This window comes from Pituophis catenifer, unplaced genomic scaffold, assembly GCF_029215685.1.
Source record: "Pituophis catenifer annectens isolate HBS135680 unplaced genomic scaffold, rPitCat1.0.hap2 SCAF_2, whole genome shotgun sequence".
Taxonomy (NCBI): Eukaryota; Metazoa; Chordata; class Lepidosauria; order Squamata; family Colubridae; genus Pituophis; species Pituophis catenifer.
The window spans coordinates 169,929,883-169,952,888 of NW_027256882.1; the positions used below are offsets into that span (position 1 = coordinate 169,929,883).

General features: G+C 40.9%; 1 protein-coding gene across 1 annotated transcript; it reads right to left on the reverse strand.

Moving 5' to 3' along the window:
* Positions 1–867: 867 nt before the first annotated feature.
* RDH8 (retinol dehydrogenase 8) lies at positions 868–13,615 on the reverse strand. Its single transcript, XM_070935014.1, is given in 6 exon segments — positions 868–1,330; positions 2,113–2,296; positions 7,927–8,020; positions 9,000–9,179; positions 13,250–13,489; positions 13,492–13,615. Coding segments are annotated over 6 exon segments (1,047 nt in total). The 3' UTR covers positions 868–1,105.
* Positions 13,616–23,006: the final 9,391 nt, after the last annotated feature.

A 23,006-nucleotide genomic window follows, 5' to 3' on the forward strand; every position in this document is an offset into this window, starting at 1 on the left:
AAACTCAGAATGATGGACAGTCGCTGGTATTAAAATTGATAACATCCACTTGTGGAATGGTATCAGCTCTGCTCATAATAGCTATTTCAAAAAAAAAAAAAAAATCCCAAGAGGTCTGGAAAAAGAGCAGCATGATTTTCCTTATATCCATATAAAGATCACCAGGGAGGATAAGAATCAAGTGAACAGGCAATAGAGTGAAGAACTTTGCACATTATCAGCAACTTTTCTATCAGCTAGATCAGGGGTCAGCAATCTTAAAACACTCAAAGAGCCATAAAGGTCCTAACCGGAAGGCCCCCCCCCATTCAATTCTGGAGCCGACGGAAATCCAGTTCCCCCACCATAGAGTCTCTTAGTGCAGAGTCCTTTTTCCTTTTACCAACCAGCAGCAGAGGGATGAAAGAGCCACATGCGGCTCCAGAGCTACGAGTTGCCGACCCTTGAGCTAGATTCTAACCCAGAGATGGGCAAATGCAGTTCCCTTGCAAACTCTTCCAAAGGTTAAAAAAAAAGAAGAAGAAGAAGTTGGGCTAAAGAATGTCATGTTATCCAGTGATTTTGCCAACTAGCCATTTTCTCTGTTGGAAAAATTGAATTGGGGGATTTAATCTGGAAAAAAATATTGCTCATCCCAGTAACCATTTTAGTCATTAAAAATAGGAATGCCAAAACTGGTAAAGGGACCACAGAAGAAATTGTGACTGCTGGACCATCCAGGATTTCCAGTCAAGGCATTACATAGCTTTTGCTTTCCTATTTGTGTTAATAAGTTGCATTTAAAATGGAGGTGACATGATTTACCATTGCAAGAATATACCCTGATAAATTGTGAGCTTCTGCACTTGCTGGTGTTTGTCCCGATGAGTAGGATATTTGGACTTCTGATTTTCCTGTGAAATAAACCTGCTGGTTCTGGAGAACTTGCTTGATCTGCCACCTCCCACTACACAATCACCAGGACTTACTATCCTTAAGACAAAAATGGGTTTTGTCCCTAGTAAAATCTCTTATACACATAGATGAATCTAGTCAGTTGTTATAGTTTAGCAAGACATTTGAGGAGTGAGCGTACACCACCATTAAGGCCATTCTCCACCTGGCCTCAGGTAGGTGTGATCTGGCGCCGAAAACACCGACATGTAATGCATTTGAGGAAGCTTGTGCTGATGTAGAAAAGTCTGGTGAAGCGAAAAAGTAGGTTGTAATAGGCACTGACGGACAGTTCACCGGAGGTGTCGGCGTACTTTAGGGCCACCAATGGTGTGTACAGAGGGTTTGTCTGGTACCGGAATGGTGGGCGTTCTTTTGCAATGATGTTGACTACAGCCTGTTGAAAGGCAAGATGGAAAGAGATTGATGGGTTGAGATATTTTTAAAAAGTATTCATTTAAATAATTTCTCCTCCGCTTTATCATTAAAACCATCCTCCTCCCCACCCAGTGGAGCAGATTCCCCTTCATCGACCTCCTTTCTTCTGCTTCCTCCTTGCTGTTAGAACCATGGTTCCCGAAATGTGAGGTTGACTTAAAAAATGTGTATTTTTCTCTTCTGGAATCAGAAAGCCAAAGCTCAAAAGGTGTAGAGCATATTGTGATATATCCAGGATAGTCCCTTGAATTTCTAATTAAAAAGGTCTTAGGTTAATAGGACTTGGAAAGATATCCTTTGGCTGAGCCCTTGGACAGCCTGAGCCAATCAAAACAGACATGAAAGTGGGGTGAGACATAAGAGTCTGGACAGGTCATTCAGGAAAATCAGGTAAAAAGGTGATTGGAAGCTCACCTACTGCTACTATTCATGGAATACTAGATGCATAACAGGGTAGGCAGATGAGAATGGGAAGGGAGAAACTGCTGCCAATACCAATCACTGGAAGAGGATGGATTCTGCTTTCTATGATGGCCACAGACTTTGATAAGCATGATCTATCTATCTAGAACGGGTCTCCAAACTTGGCAACTTTAAGACTTGTGGACTTTAATTCCCAGAATTCCTCAGCTCGGCTGAGTCGAAGTCCAGAAGTTTTAATGTTGCCAAGTTTGGAGACCTCTGATTGAGAAGAACTTTCCTTCTGTAGGACCCTCACATCACTTGTGAGACTGCTCCTACCTTAGCCACAAATTCAGGGGACTGGCCCATGGTGGTGAATATTTCATGTGAGGCTGGTAGATAGATGTCCTTGAAGCTGTGCACAGTGGTGGCATCAACTCCTGGAAACTGAGACTTGGCCACTTCCTCCATCAGTTTCATCTCAAATTCGGTGTTTATAGGGCCGGGCTCTACCAGAGAGATGCTGTGTAGGAAAAACATCCAAAAAAGCAGTTAGCATTTGGACCCAGAGGCCATCACATCAGAATTGGCCAATATTTTATTTTCACAGACGGATCAGCCTTTTCCCCTGTTCTTTATCCACTATCCTCACCCCTGGAAATCCCTCCCATAAAAGGCCTGTTTTCTTTGTGCACTTCCAAAGCTTTTAACTTGTATAAAAATTATACATCTAGAACAGGGGTGTCAAACTCATGTCGTCATGTATCGGGACTTTTTTTCCTCTTCACTAACCTAGGCCGTGAGTTTGACAGCCCTGATTTAGAACATCTATCCCATTCTTCCTATTGAGTTATCATCCTAGGTGACCTCTTCAGTCAGGCTCTTCACTGTTATCTTTTTCACAGGACATATTTGGGTCATTCTGTCTCATTTCATTGCATAGTGAGTCGATTGCCAGTGTTGCAAGTTGGGCCATGACCCACTGAAAACCTCTGGATGTCTTTTATGAACAGACACACAGAGGATCCAATGAGTCTTTGAATTATTAATTTATCAAAAGCACATAACTTCTAAGACATGAACGGGCATGGAATTTCTGGTGAATGAAGCAACATTTTTTGGACAAATGGGTAAGTCCTGTTTTGTTCTGAGACAAACCCCTCCCCTCCTTCACAAATCCCCCCCCCACCATTGCAAATATTTTCCTAAAGCTGTGTTCTTTTCGAAGGACTTTTTTCTCAGAAAGGAGGGATAGAAGGAGATGTCTCCAGATAATGCTCTGTTATCCTGAGTATGCACTGCAAGGATTTGAGTTAAATTCATCGTATGTTCAAGATCCAGGAGATTTGTCTTGGGAACATAAAGGTACTGTCTCTCTGCTGTGTTGGATGAAGGAACTACAGATGAGTCTAGGTTAATCTAACAATTTGTGATCACTGATAGCTTTAGGGGACAATGCTGGATGGCCAATCTGGCCCCAGGTTTGCAGACCTGCTGATTTCTGGATGCCTAGGGCCTTGCCTACCCTTCTAGACTACTGCTCAATTGCCCTATTCTTTCAGTCCCAGCCTGCTTGCTTCTGAAGTTGACTCTTCAGATGTGCGTGCTTTTTGCCCTCATAATTGGCCATTCCATTCGATTGGTTTGTTTTTGGCTTTAAATTTTGGCTTCCTAGGATGGAAACGAGCCTGTGGTTTGTCCCAGGCCAGATATTATGTTAAAGACTGAAAGGAAAGCCCAAGTTTCTTAGCGGTTCTGGCTGGTTGGAGGAATCAAATGGGCTTAATTTAACAGCAATGCACCAGGCTACGGCTCATTCATACTGAGCCAGAATTCTGAATAATTCCAGGTTGATGGGATATCTGATTATGGCCAAAACCTAGTGTGAATAAGAGTATTGTGGCTATAGTAATATGTATTTGCATGATTGTACAACCATCCCCCAACTCACTGATTTCCAGATGTGCAGGACAACAGCTATTATCCCCAACTAGTGCAGCCATTGATTGCTGGCTCTGTGTATACGATTTAACTCTCCCTTGCTTTGTTTTAGCTGGTTCGTGCCAGAAATAATGTATATACACCTCCTTGGGAGGGTTGTTTTTCTTTTTTTCTCCTTCACACATTGATAATGTTTTGAAATTCAGATTTAGAACATGGCATTATAATAATAGTAATTAAGACTAATGTTTTCTCAGCTTTATTTTTCTTGCCGGCTGCAACAGGCTTAACCCCAAATGACTCCCTTAGACTCATAACAATACTCATGCCAACGTTTGTACTTTACTACATCGTCTCCAATTCTTCCAGCTTTGGCTTTGGATGTGAAAAAGAAATATGGTGACTCTGAATTTAATTTAAAACACAGATTTTCGTTTTTAAATTATTAACAAATGTTGGCTTGCAACAGCGGTGCAAAATTTGTATTTCATACTAAAAACATCCAACACGGTCTTGTTTCAAGGCACATTGTGTATACTACCATGATTTGCAGTGCAGATATTAAATCCACCAGATTCTGGGGGATGATAATTCATGGGTTTTATGATCCATGGAGCAATCTGCATAACTAATGTTTACTTATGAGATGGTATGCAGGATGTATGCATCTTATCTTGTGAGAGGGTGGGATTTTGCTAGCTTTAGTATGTCAGTTTTTCCCTGTCTTTGCTCTCTTCAGCCTAGTAATCCCAGAATTCCTAACTAACGTGGCCCAAAGCAAAGAATCCTGGGAGCAGGAACTATGGAAGGTAGCCTAAAATTATCATTTGCCTTCATCATGGGTTTCCTAGAGCTGCCTTTCAAAAATGCTTGGTGTTACAGAACTTAGAGCTGAGCTCTAAGCGAGCTCAGAGAGCACCAAAGACCCCCCTCATTTCAACCCTGAGCTACAAATATTGGGTCTATGACAATTCTCAACAGTCAACTCACCATGGCCAACTAACCACAGGACAACTCATTGCAGGACAAGAGTTACACTAATTTCAAAGAAATGGTAGAATAGAATCATTAAAGAAAGGATGCAGAAGGAGGGACAGAATGAAATGTGAATGGCACAAATTAAAATATTTTAAAATTTATTTTAAATAATTAAATAGAATTGTTAAATTGTCCCATGGCGAGTTGTCCAGCAGCAAGTTGGCTGTGGTGAATTGGCTGCAGTGAGTTGGCCGTGGCAAGTTGTCCCATTCCAACAAATATTCCCCTTTATTGACTTCACATCTATTTTGACTTCACATCTTGTGGTTTCCCCTCATTACTGTGTAGTAATTACACAGTAATGAGAGGGAACCACAAGATGTGAAGTCAAAATAGTCTTGAATTTGTTTAATAGTAAAATGGGGCAGAGGGAAACTTGAATAGGCTTTTAAAATTTTATCACCCTATCTTACTACATTGGAAGCCAGCTGAGGATGGTGGTTAAAGGCTGGAAACCAAGGAACAAGTTCAGTTCATGCCTTAGGCAGAAGCAGAGAAGATCGCCACTTACAAGCAGACAAGCAGAGATAGAGAGTGTACACTGCGCTGTGGGAAAAATGAGAGGCCCTGTTTTCCCGCAGAGCCTCCTGTTGCTTGAGTGGGAGGGGAGGGGGCAAGGAGAACGGCGAGACTCAGGGAGTAGGTCAGGTGGAGCTGGCTGACTCAGGGCTGCTCAGAAGCCACCCCTGCCACTGCCAGATGTTTGGGTGCCTCGGCTTCAGATCGCTCCCTCACTCTCTCTCTCTCTCACACACACACACAAACAGAGGTTGGATAGCTCTCTTGCTCTCTCTCTCTCTCCAAGCACCCCATGCACAGCCCATTTGAGGTAAGGGCATGCACGGCTGGGTGTGTTTGGCTGCAGGAGGAAGCACGGCGCAATGGGGTTGTTTTGTTTGCTGCAGTGGTGTTTCGGGAGGGCAGGCAGATGTCTGCAGCTGACAACTATAATGAATACATCCACCTGCCCTTCTGAAGCACCACTGCCGCCATTTGCTTTCGTTTCACAGCGGGAGAAGGAAGGAAGCGAACGGCGGCACCACAGTGGTGCTCCAGGAGGGCAGGCAGATGTCTGCAGCCAGGCAGGGAAGGAGGGCAGCGAGAGTGGCAGTGGCCCCTTCCAAGCCCACAGAGGTGGTGGACAAGGCAGCCCCGGCATGCCTGTTAAGCAGGCAACCAGGTGGGAGCGGGGCCACCAGGGATGATTGCTATCAGTTTGGCGAACTGATGCCAATCATCACTACTGGTTCGCCCAAACCAGTAAGATTTCACCCCTGGTGGGACTTCAACTACATAGTCATTGCTCCCATCTTGACAAGTTCTTCCCCTTTCCCTTAGGGTTTTGTTACGGCCTCACATTGTGTATCTCTGGTATAGGCTCAAAGCTAGGGGAGTTCTAAAATGTTCCGACAGGGAGAAACAGGATTTTCCACAGCTGTGAAAATCCTCCTTGGTTATCATATTTTGCAGAATGGCAAAGGCTTTTATTAAAAAGAAAATGTTTGCCTTGGTTATGAGGTTATTAATCATGTTTTGTGCTGTTTAGAATGTGCTAATCAGTGCTAGCATGTTTTCTGCTGCTATTTTATAGATTGCACTTAAGGCTGTTTAATTTTCAATTACATTATTGGTTAAATTGTCTATTAGCCTCCTTAGTTATTTTTAAGAAATATGTACCGTATTAGGAATATCAGATATGGAATGTCAGCGTCAGAATTGGAACATCAGTAAACCAATTTAAAAGTGTCATTACTGCTAATGCTACTAGTCAGGAATATTGAATGCTTTAATATCTGATTGCCTGAAATAAACAAATCTTCTCCTTTGCTTATATTTGAGAGCATAAAAATAGAGGGGTTCAATTTCTTTTACGAATAGTGTCTAGTATCCTGTTTCCCTGAAAATAAGACATCCCCTGATAATAAGTCCAATCGGGCTTTTGAGCACATGTGCTAAAATAAGCCTCCCCCCGAAAATAAGCCCTCCCCGAAAATATTTAAACGCAGAGCTGGAAATCAGGTAAGATGGCAAGAGGAGCCCCATCTTGTTCCATGTGCCCCAAAATAATAAGATCTCCCCGAAAATAAGGCCAAGCGCTTACTTCGGGGTTCAAAAAAATATAAGACAGGGTCTTATTTTCGGGGAAACACGGTATATGTACCTATGTTTACTTACAGCAACAAGGAATCCATGTCATCCCTTGATGATTCCCCCCCTTCGAAAACACTAATTTTTTTTAAAAAAAAGACTAACTTTCAGAAGCACATCTCTTCTTGAAAGATTTCCATCCTATCACGAGAGATCTCGAGAGTCTTTATTGATTTTTCATTTTTCCTTCTTTTGTGTTTTTGTGCTATTTCTGCTGAACCTGAAAATGTTGCTGAGCATGAATATAAGAACTCAGATGCACATGAGGCTAAATAACATGCAGTTGCTCTTCTAATGTTTGCTTTATGGTAATGTAAAGCGCCTGGAGACGGGTTCTGATAAAGACTCTAAAGTTAAATTGCCTCTTTGTCTGCATGTTGTACAAGATTCTCTTCTCCCCCCACTTGGTATTTAGAGTAGAAAATAAAAGACTCCTTCCCTGAATTCAGAACCCAAAGCCCCCTCCCCTCCCAATTCTGTTTATATATGGGGAACCTGACTTCAGTTCAGAAGATGCTTAGTAGCTTCCATCACTGCGTCTGATAGCACCAAGTGACTCTAGGACAGGGGTGTCAGACTCAAGGCCCAGGGGCCAGATCCTGGAAACAGTGAAGGACTGGCCCACGGTGCCTCTGCCAGGCGGCCCTCCCGAGTTCTATTTTTGCTGGCAGAGGATTGCAGGAGGCTGTTGCAGTCAAAGACAGAGCTCAGGAGCCCATTTTCTCTGGCAGACCACTCGGGCCACCACAGGTGCCCCCCCGACACGAGTGAAGTTGAACTGGCCATGCCCCCCTGGCCACATCCACTCTGCTCCCCCTCCAAGTCAAACACAACCCTGATGCGGCCCTCAATGAAATTGAGTTTGACACCCGTGCTCTAGGGGTACAGAGGTTCGGAGGCCCCTGCAACTCTGCCTGCCCTCCAGGATCTTGCTGACATCTCCCTTTCCCTGTCCTCAGTTCCTATTTTTGATTGCCACCCCCACCTTCCTCTGCGAAGTGACTGAGTTGGTTCCGTTTCACTCACAAGATATTGAATTTGAGGAGCTGCACAGCAAGGCTTTCACAGAAACCCTCGATGGCAAACTTGGAGGCAGCATAGACATCATTGAAAGGGATACCTGGCAAAGAAGCAGAAGGGTGTAAGTTTTCAAGGTTTGTTCCATCTATTCTTACATTTTTCAAAGGTCCTTCAGTGCTTTAGGAAAGTGGACGGAATTGAGAAAATGTCATGGGCCTGCTCAGAAAATGATGGGAGTAACTGGTTACTAAGCATCTTTTTACCAATGGCAAATGGGAGGTAGGGCCCCTCTAATTTCCAGATTGCTTCAATTTGCCATTTTATTTTAAGAGCAAATGGGCACATATTTAGACAAAGGGCTAATTTTCAGCCATCATTTTTTCCCCCAGAGAGTGCTTCTGAAATCAATATAGAACCCAGGGGTATCCTTGGAAATCAAGATGAACCTTGAAGTTAGTGCTTTGGTTTGTAGCATGTTAGGTTTCCACTGAATTGTTTAAAAATCAGTCCAGTGTCTTCCAGAAGTGATAAACTTCCACTTCCATTCAATGTGATAAGTCTGTATGTATGGAGGGAAATTAGAAAGCTGAAGTCCAATATTCCAAAATGGGGGAATATTGAGGCTGTTAAACAAGAATTTTGCACTCAAATCGAAATGTGAGGACTTATTGGATGGTTGGCCACTGAGACACTGAAATGGGAGGTATACATTACAGCCTATATAAATCAGGTATTTTGTAATGAGGGACAGGAGACTTATAGTAAAGCCAGAATTGTGCATTATCTCGGCACATGCAGAACCTCATTTGCCAACGTAAGATGAGCTGCAAATGTGAAAATTGGAGTTGTTCAGAATATTTTTAATGAATGTATTCTATCTTTGATGTTGAAAGTTGGGACGTGTGAGGAATATGATCTCATAAGAGGCCATGAAATCTGTATATCCATAATAATCTTTATACCCATAACGTCTAGGGAGCTAGGACAAGGCTTTATAGAAGCATTGATTTAGAATAATGTCTCTGCTTCCTCTCTCCCTCCCCTCCCTCCCTCCCCCCCGCCAGGAGTACGGTTCATACCTTGCAATCCCATGACACTGCTGATGACCACAATGTGCCCTTTCTGACGCTGCTTCATTGCAGGGAGCACAGCCTTGATCATGCGGACGGCACCAAAGAAGTTGGTCTCAAAGATGTGCTTCATGGTATCGATGCTGATGGTTTCCAGGGGCCCAATGAGCCCCACACCAGCATTGTTCACTGAGAAGCACAAATCCCACAGTTTAAAACTTTACCCTCTACTAATCCTCCTTAACTCTAGTTTCTTGCACCCCTGCAGCAATGTCCTTTATGAAGACCACCATTTTGTTTCTGCTTTAGGTTCTGTTGCTCTTTACCTGCATCCCTGTTTCTTCTTCTTCTTTCAAGTGTTCTAGCAACATCTCTCATTTCCTTGATAAGAGGGATGGATCTGCTCTTCCTAGGAAAAGGGTGGTGTTTTCCTCAACAGCATTGCCGTGGGACATTTTTGTAATCAAAGCTCACGTGTGGCCACTAAGGACCGGACTTCCTTAAGGAGAAGCAAAGAGACTGCTACGTGGAAGCAACTTGGTGGTTGGGCTTAGCCAATGCAACAGAAGACTAGTTATCATAAGCATGGCCAAAGTGCTGGGTGAGGACTCAAATACTCAGCCCTTTGAGGTACGTAGGTCAAGAAGCTACATTGCAGGGATTCCATAAATGCTTCTTTATTGCTGTAGGGCATCCCTGCAATGTTAATATTAAGTCTTGAAAATGTTCTCTGCTCCATTTAAACAAACAAAATCAAAATGGGGTTATTTTGACTATTTTTTGACATGTCATTTTATCAGTGGGCTATGTAATCCCTTCTCTAAGTCCCTCTAATGGCTCCTTCCTTCCTTCCTTCCTACCTACCTACCTACCTACCTACCTACCTACCTACCTACCTACCTACCTGGCTTTCTCATACCTTCCCCAAGATCAATTCTGAATGTTTTTACAAATTATACATCTAGAAAAATGAAAACGTAATTTTTCACTTCACAATGTGAATTTTCACATCTCAGTGCCTGGATGTGGAATCGCTCAACTGAAATCCCCCCACCCACATCTCTTTTTTTCCTCTAGACACATTTTTACCTCATTTGAAAGAAGTATGTCTGCTTTTAAATTATATTTCTTTTGAAATAATGGAAAATGTCAACCATGCAACATTGAATAAAAACTAATTAAAAAAAACAATGAGAATTGCCTAGACATTCCCCCAAAGAAGAGGAGAGATCTGTTTCAGTTAATTTAGTAGGTAATTGAGTTTTTAAAAAAATGTTGGATATATTTCCTGACTTTTCTCCAGGAGCTTAAGAAGGAGCATACTAATGCTTTTCCCCCTCCCCCAATTCATGACTGACTGTGTTTCCTGTCTGCAATCTAACCATGGACCATACTGCTCTACTACTTGGGGGAAGGCTGTTTGTAGAGAATTGAGTGTTTTAGGCCTTTCCAGGCCAACACCTTATAGACGCATTGGCGTACAATTTGCATTGGCCATGTTGGATGTTGGGATTTGTGGTCCACATGTCTGAAAGGCATCCAATTATAGAAAATTATTCAATTATTTGGAACTTGATGTTGATTCTGGGGTTTTATTCTTTCTACCCCCAGCAAAATATTACATTACGTAAAGGAGCCCGAGACTGCCCCATCTGTGCACATCATCTGCCCATTATTGTTTTTTACAGGTAGTCCTCAACTAATGACCATTTTCATAGTTACAACAGCACTGAAAAAAATCGACTTACAATCAGTCTTCACACTTATGACCAATCACCACAGTCATGCGATCACAATTTGGGCACTTGGCAAATAGTATAGATTTATGACTGTGACTTCCCAGGTGGCTTCCAACGGGCAAAGTTAAAGGGAGAAACCAAGGTCACTTAATGAGCACGGTACAAAAGTCATCAAATCAGGGATAGTCGCATGAAGTCTCACTTAATGACCATATTGCTTAGCAACAAAGGTTGTGGTAATAAGTTGAGCCTGTATTGTATCAATGTGTTTTTAGCCTCCCAAGGCTAAAATTCATGAAATGGACAAATATAAAATGAGTAAATGAATACATGAATCATTAAACAATAGTTCTCTGAAAACTGAACAGGGCAGACAAGGGTGAAGAGAGGGTGGGAGTGGGTGGGGGAGAAGTTGTCAAAAGAAAAAAAAAGATAATGTTTGAAAATAAGTTCAAGGTGGGAGCTGCAGAGGGAAAAAAATCCAGAAAAACTGTCCATATAGGAGATGTAATTAGACACTGATTTGGAATGTTGCTGACAGCTCCTTTTGAAGCCCCCTCCCTTCTTCACCTCGGTACAGAACACATGTTACCCTCCCTGGATTTCCCTGTGCACATGCACACACAAGCACATAGAACTAGTCAAGGGGAGTGCAGAAAAATGCACAGGCACACAAACACATGCAACTATATTAAAGAGAAAGAAATAGCCTTCAATAGCCCCATATGATACAGGGTTTTGAAAGAATTCCAGAACCAAGGAGAAGCAAAGAAGGAGGCATGGTTAAATCGACTCTTTTATCCAAAGAAGAGAATACATTTTAATTTTGTTTCTATTTGAAAATTGATTTTTGTGCTGGCAATAGGAAAAAGAAAAAAGAAACTTTGATTTTGTTTTTGCTGATCAGACAGGTTTGGTGCTATAGAAATGGCTAGTATATACTGTTGTGTAAAAGTAAAAAGTTGAGGTTGTAATGTTATTTTCTATTGTACTAAAGAGAGTTGGAAGACAGTGACTTTTTCTTTCCTTTTGTCTCTTTACTCCATATTTTCTCTTTTTTTTCTTTTTTTCCTCCCCCCATTTTCCACTATTTAAAATTTTATACATTGATAAACAATAAAAATGTATTATATAAAAAAAGAAAAAATTCCAGAACCCATGCTCTTTTCCTTACTTTGTTTTTTAGGATGTTCTATTAACTATTTTACGTGCAGTAAGTTGGTTGTCGGGATGAGCATACTTTGGATCATATTTATGTACAATCTATGTTGATTGGTGATAAAAAAAATATGGCTTTAATTCTGATGCCCAAAGACATTATTCCTACAGTCAATTGGAAATATGCAATGCTAGTAATTTAGTGCACACATTGTATCTCAAGAGTTCACTCCCAGTGTGGAACTCAGTTGGAATTTGGCAATTTGTTTGCATGCATGCATGCACGCAATAAAATCTGCTTTGTGTATTTGGAAAGTTAATATTGTCTTGGCCATAAACCATCACAATCTCGAAAAGCAGGTGAAGAAAAAAAAATGTTTTGAAACATCTGTTTTAAAGTTATTACAGGATTCTGGGCCCTCTACTGAATATCACATAGTGAATATGTAAAAGACTTGGAATAAATTGTCAGAAATATATAACAGCTGATGTTATCTAACACCACTTGCATCTTACCTTGGAGCCAAGAGGCTCAAGTGACCCTGGGAAGAGGCCAATTCTCAAGGATACAGAAGGGGGAACAAGAATTAGGGATCAGGCTTAGCCTTAGAGGAAGGGGGAATTATGAAATTTCCAATCCAGCACTCCCTTCACTCAAGCCCAATAAGAAAAGCTCCAGGATTTGAGTTTGAGCTACGATTATGAAAGACAGAAATGCAAAACCCATCAAATAAACATTTGGGGATGCTGTTTAGTTTGAAGGAATTTGGGGCAGAGCCTACCCCAGCTTTCCTTCCTCGTGAGAACTGGTGTAGTGCAGTGCAATACTCAAAGCAATCTTTCTCAATCTCAGCAACTTTTAAGATGTGGGGATTTCAACTCCCAGAACACGTACTGGGTGGGGAATTCTGGGAGTTGAAGTCCACATGTCTTAAAGTTGCTCAGGTTGAGAAACACTGATTTAGAACAGACTTTCTCAACCTGGCAACCTACAGATTGTATTTCTGATCATCAGTATAGTTGTGATCAGTGGTGGGATTCAGCCAATTCGCACCACTTCGGGAGAACCGGTTGTTAACTTTCTGAGCAGTTTGGCAAACTGGTTGTTAGGAGAAATCATTAGGGCAGAGAACCAGTTGTTAAATTACTTGAATCCCACCACTGATTGTGACATATTATCAGCCCTTCACACACATATACTGTGTATGATAGCACAGTCACGCTGAAATTATGGTACTTGCATGCATCAGAATAATGTATTATCAAGTACAATTCCCCTTAGCTTTATATATCATATAGTTATATCATAAATATGAGCCACCTGCAGCCTATTTAAAAAAAACTTTCTTCCAGATCACCTACCTAACACATCCAGCTGTTTCTCAGGAAGGCTGTTAACGCATTCAGCTACAGATTCATCACTACAGACATCCAGGCGCTGAATGGTGAGGGTCTGGTTGAGTGTGTCCCCCGCTGCTGCCTCCAGCTTGTCCTTTTTGCGCAGGTCACGCATTGTGGCAATGACTAGAAGGAAGAAAGAGCTTAAATGCAAGTTGCTCAGTCTATGGATGGGGGAGGCTGAGACATTAAAAAGTGGACGACGAAACTTATACAAGGAAGGTTAGAATTATTTATTAATATATCTAAAATAACTTGAAGAACATAGTAACAATGAAGTGAAGGTGATGATGAAAAAATTGTCCCAGTACCCATGCATATATTAGTCATTGCACTGGAAACCTGGAACAGGTTTGTCTTTGACTTGAAAACATGCGTGGAATGCAGCATTAGCAATTTTCTTAGGTGTCCGTAGTTATATAGTCTAAGCTAAAAAAAGTTGACTGAGATTGTGTGTCAGTAGGTTTTCTGCCTACTTACCGGGATGCATGGTTTACACTCTCTTGGTATTTGGAAGTCCAAAAGAGAGTTTCAGTGCAATTATTACAAATACCGGTGATCCTTGATTTACAGCAGTTTGTTTAGTGACCGTTCAAAGTTACAACGGCACTGAAAAAAGTGACTTATGACCATTTTTCACATTTATGACTGTTGCAGCATCCCCATGGTCATGCGATCAAATTCAGATGCTTGGCAACTGGTTCATATTTATTTGTTTGTTTGTTATTTATTTATTTATTTATTTATTTATTTATTTATTTATTTATTTATTTATTTATTTATTTATTTATTTATTTATTTATTTATTTATTTATTTATTTATTTAGATTTATATGCCGCCCTTCTCCGGAGACTCAGGGCGGCTTACAATGTGCTCAGCAATAGCCTTCATACTTTTGTATATTTATACAAAGTCAGCTTATTGCTCCCACAACTGGGTCCTCAATTTACCTACCTTAGAAAGGATGGAAGGCTGAGTCAACCTTGAGCCTTGGCGAGATTCGAACCTGCAGTAATTGCAGGCAGCTGGTCTTAATAACAGGGTGCTTTAGACCACTGTACTACCAAGGCTCTATTTATGACGGTTGCAGTGTCCCAGGGTCATGTGATCCCCTTTTGTGACCTTCTGACCAACAGAATCAATGGAGAAACCAGATTCACTTAACTAACTTAACAGCTGGGGTGATTCACTTAACAACTCTGTCTAGAAAGGTTGTAAAATGAAGCAAAGCTCACTTAACGAATGTGTCACTTAATAATATAAATTTTGGGCTCAATTGTGGATTACCTGTAATAATCCATCTGAGTACAATATTGTAAATTACACCTCCTGAATACTTTCTTGGGGGGATGGCGACAAAGAACTGGAAGCCACAAGGAGCTGAAAGGCTGGGATGCTGGTATTCAGGGAGCTCTCCCTCCCAGACAGTCTCTTCTGTTGTGCAACAGACTGTATCAGCCATCCAAAGTCCAGAAGGGCTGCTCAAAGGAGGGAATGCTGGCTCTTGGCCAGGGTTCAGCAGGGTAATTGAGGATTCATGGGCTGTAAGCTTCTTAAGGGCCATGATGCCAAATCCCTCTGTGTCTAATCTCCTCTTTGAGGGTGAACTCTGTACATGTGGTGTATGTGTGTGTGTGGTAGGCAGAGGAGAGATAATTTGTTGTGAAACATTATGGACAGTATAAGATCCATTCTTCCTTCCTCTCTTCTGTTTCTCCAGATTTTCTGCATAAACTTATCTGCATGCCCTCTTTTCAGACAATAATTAGAAGTATATATGTTCAAGTATTAATTTTATTTATTTACCAAGAACGTATTAGGTAATATATGTAAGTATAAGCATGAACTGAATACATAAAATAGATACGAATAGAGGAAACATTAGGACAGGAACGGTAGGTAGTATAAGAAATTATGAAAAAAATAACTTTCTGTACATGATTTACTTGAACGTATAGAGAGAGAGAGAGAGAGAGGGAAAGGGGTGATACCCATTGTAAATAAGCCCTAGGGTGTCTGCTGATGTCTCCTTTACTTTGAATTTTTAAGTATTTAACTGAAAAATAACTGAATAACTGGAAAGAAGTAATTACAGGAAGTTCAGCCCATTCATATAGGCTGAAGAGGCATTTTGGGAAAACAGAAAGGATAGGTATTTGCAAGCAGCCAGAAAGGGCATCTATCTTTCAAGAAAAAAAGAACAAAGAAGGGATCATCCTTCGACTAGAGGTGGCAACTGGGGCACCTTTCCTAGTTTGCATTTTCAATGTCTTTCTGAGATACTTCTTGTGTTTTTCTGGGAACTGCTAAGCACAAATGAGCTAAAAGGTCTAACCAACTATGTTCTATTTCCATTCCATGTTGATGGTAAAAGGTGAGGCTGATTAGACTCAATGCCTAAAGCCAGTCAGAGAGTCCCTCTGGAAGTGATATTAATTGTATATGTTTTGATTCACATTCCTCTGGATTTTAAATAATAGTTATTATATCTTTGTAGTCTAGTCTTCACAATGTACCCAATTCCGAAATGTAGTTTCTGATTTATTATCACGCAACAGGACCGTAGCATTCTAAGGCTCCTTTTTTTTTTTTTTTGAAAAAAATAAATAAATTTAGTTTCTAGTTCTCATAGCTGAAGAAAAATGGCTTTAAATATTACAATAAGCTTTCTTTTACTGTCTTTGCTCTGACATTACCTTTCACTCTTATTCATGCACCCAACCAATAACTTGCCTCTTCGATATCCCATTAAGCCTCCTTCCCCCTTCTTTTTCTCATTACAAAAGAACTAACATCTCCTCCCATATAATTTAGTGGAACAGAAATGGATTATCTGCCAGGGGAATGTAAATGAGAGAGAGAGAGAGGAAAAAAAAAGATTAATGGGAAATTCTAAATTCTTCTAGCAATGGTATTTGTGATTATGTGAAGGCTTCAGAAGGTTGCTTGGCTTTGGGAAGCAAGCCCAGAAATGAATTTTATATATAAGTTTGTGTGAATGTGTGTATATCACGTGCTGACTCCACATAATACCAGTACTGTAATATCCCTTGTGCATATAACAGGGGTATAAGCTGTGAAAATTACTTGCTAAGCATCTTAATAAAGACTCATATAACAATTACAGAGGATTGGTAGTTTTGTCTATTGGTTAAGCCAGAACCCAAGAGACTGTGAGTTCTAAAGTGGGATTAGAACTCACAGTCTCTTGGGTTCTGCCTTAACCACTAGACAAAACTACCAATCCTCTGAAACTTTAGGTATGAAAGCTACCTGGACAACTTTCAGCCCAGCCCATCTCGCAGGGTGGTTGTTCTAGGGAAAATGGGAGGAGGAAGGAATATTAGATATGTACACCACCTTGAGTTATAAAAATAAGGCAAAAATTAATAAATAAATAATTCACCAGTAGCTGTTTTCTTATTAAAAAAATAGCCCTTCCACGAAATCCTTGAGACATTTGTCCATGTAGTATGTACTTCTATCCAGCATGCTCTCTGTTGTTATGCATTCAACTTTTCTATCACTGCACACTTTTGGGGTACTTAAGGTACAAATATAACTTCTCCAAGGAATCCTTGTGTTAGGCTTATAGCCTTTTATTCCTGATGCCCTTTGGACTCAGTGTGTCCGTGATCACCCAGTTACTTGTCAATAGCACTTTGTTTCCTTTATTTATTTATTTTTGCTAAAAGGCCACCTCCTATGGCAGACGGAGAAAGAAAGGCAAAACCGGAATGGAAGGTTGGAGGAGAGAGAATTGTTGGCATTGATTGACATTCTTACCATTCCTGAGTCTCCTGGCATCTGAGCTCGGTTACACAAGCAGCCTTTGGAGATAGTCTGCATCCACATGCAGCCAGTTTGCTGAGCAAAGGGCAGTTAGTGTGACAGGATGGAGACAGAGAAAAGAATGGGGAAATGAAGAGGATGCAGCCCATGAAGCCGGAGACCCAACAGCATGCAAAGTAGTCAAAAACGCAAGGATGCAAAACCCAAAAGTAGACAGAATATAATATTGGGATTTAAGTGGCCTCCTGACTTTGGGGGGTAACTTGTCAACTGAGTTGACAAGGAAGAGCTGAAAGTTGACTGGATGCAAAGGTGCCATGATGGGTATTGGGGAAACAGACCAGATGTTACACAGAACCCTGTGTAAGAAAGCTTAGTGAGTCAAGGGAACTGATGGGGCCAGGTTGCATTCTTTTAATTCTCCCAGTTAGCTATCACCCCTAACCTCTAGTTCTAGAATCCCATTCGGAAAAATCTTTCATGTCTTTTATCCCACTTTTCCTTTAACTTACCCATCTAGAAAGACCAGAGCATCCAGTCCTCTGAGTATCACGTCTCAGTTATCCCACCCCCTTTCAGATACCCTGATCTCACCATGAAATCGCCTTCCTGGATCCCGTGCTAGTTGCACAGCCATGCACAGTCCGATGCCTGAAGAGCAGCCGGTGATCAGCACAGTGCGTGGAGCTGCCTTGGCCATGGCTGAGCTGCAGTGAAGTGTGCTCGAAAGGATCAGGCTGGAAAGCAACAGTAAAATCCAGCATGTGATCCAGGGATCAGCTGAAGGCTTGAGAGGGTGACAAGGTGGAGGCAGTGCCTAACTCCTGTAGGCAGATGATTAACTCTCCAAACCTGTATCGGCCTTTCACAAAGCTTCTCTACTTCCTTCCTTCCTTTCAACCGTTCTATCTTTGCTCAGCACTGGTGGGCCACGGATGCAGCCTACTCTCATGGATTAATACCTGCGAAAAGCTATAAAAACTAAAGAGAAAAAAAAAATGAAATGAATTATAAACTTTGCCACAGTGTGGACTGTTAATCAACCAGTCCAAACAAACAACCACCCTCAGATTGTAATGTATGTGGGAAAGACCACGAGAGACAGGGTCAAGAGACTCTGGGAATAGTTAGATAAGAGACTGCATAGCCCACAACTGGGTAGTGGGTGGGGTATCATGTTGTGAGCTATGCACTCTCTTATCTGACCATACCCTAGGCGGCCTTATCTTCCCAAAGTCTTTCCCACATATTATATCAATTCAAAAATTGCTTTAGGTCAGGGGTGTCAAACTCATGTCGTCACGGAGGCATCATGTGACATATCGGGACTTTCCCCCCTTTGTTAAACTGGGTGTGGGCATGGCCAGTGCGTGATGCATATGGCCCACGGGCCGGGATTTTGACAGCCCTGCTTTAGGTTAATATGATAGTCAAGACAACATTTGAACAACGGTAACAACAAAAACGAGAAAATTAGATTGAAGTTCCAGTAACCTGCCTAGAGTTCAATGGCCTCTAGGAGGCAACAGTTTCTCAACAATATAATTCCTTCCATGTGCCATCTGGGGATAATAATACTGATCTGCCTTACTGGGTGGGGTCTTAGGCTTTTTTTGCTTCACCTGGGAAATCTTGCTTACATGGATATTACATAGGGATTCTGTAGTAGAGTTCCGAATGCAAGCCTAGAAGATTGCCAATAATTAAATTGGATGCACAAAGGAGATGGAACTGCTTGAATCAAGTGCTACATTTTAGCCATCTCCTAATTCATATACATGTTTGGTACCAAGTTCATTAGATTGATACGTTAAATTGTGGGAAATATTGGATCTGGCTCAGATTGCATCTCAGTCTTTGGAAATGTAGGGTGGCGGCACTATTCTCCCTATTTAAAACAAGATTAAGCCTTGCAACTGTATGATTGTACACAATGTAGAGTTTCAGCTCTGTGCTGCAAAAATCCAGGTAGCTACTATGTTTCCCTGAAAATAAGACCCTGTCTTATATATTTTTTTTAACCCTGAAATAATCACTTGGCCTTATTGCCATGCACTCAAAAGTCTGATTGGGTTTATTATCAGGGGATGTCTTATTTTGGGGGAAACAGGGTACTAAGTGACAGCAAGGAGTTAAGAGTTTTCTGTTACATTGCTCTTTTGGCATATGCTGTAGCAGTCATCTGGATTTTGGTGCCAGTAATAAGTAAACATAATCCAGAAGATAAACAATTTCTTCTTAGCATTAGTATTATCCAACAGATCATAACAGGAGCAGACCAAACATACAAGTGACTCAACCAGTTGTGTTCATATTTGAAGTGGCTGTATTAATATTTTTAGTGGAGGAATGAAAGTATATTTGAAGCAATGGAGAATCAAGTGATTGAGATATTGCTGCAATTTGCAAAATATTAGGGATCTAGCCAGAAGTGGTTAAGTTCTGAGGGAATCACAGGTTACTAATCAGCCCTGGGACTTTGGGGAGGAGGGAGGGGTCCAGGTAGCTATCTAGTGACACCAGGACATTCCCAGAAGGGTGTGGCCAAAAATGTTCACACTGCTTTTGGGTGTCTTTTAAGGGCCGAAACAGGAGAAACAGCCTGAAATTATACCAGTGTAAGTTGATTATTTTATTGCCAAATTGGTGTAGTGGCTAAGGCATCAGGCTAGAAACCAGGAGACTCTTGAGTTCTAGTCACACTCTTTCAGCCCAGGAAGCGGGCAATGGCTCAGCTGTGGGAAGGAGACAAGGGCAAAGAACTTCTGAAATCTTGTCAAGAAAACTGCAGAGACTAATTTTTGTGTTGAATTTATGCTCCGTCCCATAATTGGGTAGAGCAGATTGCCCCGATAGATCAGTCTCACTGGAAAAAAAAAACACTGTAGACACAGGCAAAAAACACTAATCCAGGCAATTGCCAGGAGTCAAAGGCACAATTTTATATCTTTTTTTATTATTATTGAAAAAGTTTTACAAGTACAAATTTTCCCATTTCCCCCCTCCCCTTTTCCCTCCCTAACCCTCCCCTCCTCCCATGACTTCCCCAAGGTGAAATCCAAATCCAAATCATATTATATCATACTTTACCGCCCATCTATTCTGCCCTCTGTGTACTATACATTTCTACATGACATTGAACTATTCTACCCCCTATATACTATACATTTCTATACAACATTCAACTAAAAGCTATCTGGTACTTCCTAGTTTGATATTTATTCTGCACATAATCTATCCATTTCTTCCACTCCCATGCATAAGTCTCTTGAGTCCTGTCTTTTAGGTATGCTGATATCTTCGCCATTTCTGCAAAACTGGCCACCTTCAAAGTCCATTCTTCAATAGTAGGCATAACATCCCTTTTCCAATATTGACCAATCAGTAACCTAGCTGCTGTCACCATATACAATATCAATTTTGTTTCACCCATTGAAAAGTCCTTAACTATGCCCAATAAAAACAATTGAGGAGAAAATTGGAGTTTTTTCTTCAGAACATTTTGCATAACCCACCAAATTTTTATCCAGAATGCCTTCACTTTCTTGCAAGTCCACCATATATGATAATATGTAGCATCTAAACAATCACATCTCCAACATTTTGGTTGAACATTAGGATACATGCACGACAATTTCTTAGGATCTAAATGCCACCTATAAAACATTTTATAAAAATTTTCCCTCAAATTCTGTGACTGTGTAAATTTAACATTCTGAACCCATATTTTTTCCCACGTTTCCATCATAACTGGTTCTGCAAAGTTTTGCGCCCACTTTATCATACAATCTTTAACCAATTCATTTTCTGAATCTCTTTCTAACAAAACATTATAAACCCTCTTGATATGCATTGGGCCTTTCTCTTTTATCTGTCTCACCAATTCTTCTTCATGCAACATTAAACCAGTTTTTTGATCTTCTCTCCATCTCAGTTGAAGTTGATTATACTGTAACCAAGTTAAATTAATCCCTTCTTCCAACAGTGTATTTAATGTCCTTAGTGCCATCTGCCCCCATCATTAAAAAGTACTTCTTTGTATAACCCCCCCCCCCGAGTGACTTTATGTTTGTATTCCATATAATATGACCAAGATCCAACCACAATGGTATTTTATAATCCCACAACTTTATATCTTGAAGTGCCAGACAGCCATACACAGAGTATGGGTTTCTCTCTCCTGTTGTAACAAAAATCTAAACAGTTTGGGTGAGAGTCATCTCAGCAATTCTCTTGAAACAGATCCCAGCATTTGGGTGGAGGGTGCTGCTTTCTACTTTGGGTAGAACAGCTCCTTCCAGTCGCTTCTTGGTTTTCTCAGGCCAGTCTCCCAAATTGATACCACCATTTCCTTGCTTTTCTTCCCACCCTGGTCTCATTGTTCCAAAAGGCCTAGTTGTTCTGATGAGCCAAAACCAATCCCAATGTATATTAACATTTGTTTCCTTTCTTGCTCCTTCAGAACTGTAGTCACCCCAGGTCAGTGGTTTGTGATTCACCTCACTCCCGTGTTTACCTGACCTGACATTCCTAGCCAAATAAAAAGAGCTGCCTGAACCCTTATATTCTCTCTTCCTTGCCTGTTTAGGAAAACGACCCTGAAAGGAGCAACCCTAAACTGTGAGAGTTCAAGGCAAGGAGAGAAAGGCAGAGAGAAATACTCTGACCTTTCCTCACACAGAGTTGCTTTCTGCTCCTGAAGGCCAAGCGTCTGGACTTCCTTCTGGAGGCTTATGAAGGCCTGATAGGATAGAAATGGAGAGAAGCTTCAGTGCGAAAGCCAAATTATAGCAGGCTGGTTCCAGCCAAGAAATGAGAAAAAGGGACCCAGGTTTTTATTTTGCTTTTTTTTTTGCTGGCCTTGTTCCAAGTCCTTGTTGTGCTTCAGCTCGTTTTTGACTGGTCCAGTGAGACTTTACTATGAATAAACTTTTGAACCCCTCTTCTTCTTTCTGTGAAGGATTTTTGTTTTTTAGACTGGCGTCTCCCTAAATATCACCTAATCCCCTTGATGTGCATTTCTATACTTGCACTGCTTTTTTTTCTTCTATTTTTAATTCTCTTTCTTTTCTCTGCCAAATGCTCTCTCATAGAAGGAAACAAGCTTCTGCAGAGCCATCAGGATCTCCTTCTCTTTTTTTGGATCCGTATATCATTTTTACCATTATTGTTAACTCTTTTTTCTTTCTTCAGTTCTGCTCAAAGTTAATGAATTGCAAGCAAATCCAACTTCCCCATCAGTTAAAAGAAGTTGGATTTGAACGGATAGGCTACCCGGGCCAAAAAAAAATCTGAGACCAAGCCCTATTGAATCCCACCATGCGATATTTAATTGATATTTTGTTGTAATCTGTATTGCTGATATTTTGTGCATTGTTTTGTTTGCACTTTACTCTTAATTCTACAGTTTAATTGGATTGTTACTTATACTTACTAAAGCCATCATAATGTTAGCCATATTTTAAGAACTCTGTAATAGTTAAATATTGAATATAACTTTGATTCTAGAGCCTTTATACTGGGTCAATAAAATCAGGAGAGTTTGTTATATGTGGGTAAATGGATTTAATTAACCAAGAACTGACATTATTTAAAAATCCTTTGGTGGACATGCTTAATGTGGTGATGCAAAATTGGAGTCCTTAATTCCTAAGCATCATTTCCATTTATCCTTTCTCAAAATTGTATATTTTTTTCCTGATCCAAGGTATCTGAGAAACCATCTTACTCTAATAGTACTAGCCCATTGCATTCGTGCTAGAAATAAGAGGCCTGCTACAGACTCTTATCTACTAAGAAATTCCGGTGGCCAGGGTCAAGGAGAAGAGTCTTCTTTGCTGTGGAACACTCTACCACTAGAGTTCAGAACTGCTCTCATGCTTCTGACCTTCTGGAAGGGTAGTAAAACTTGGTTTTGTGGGTTAGTTT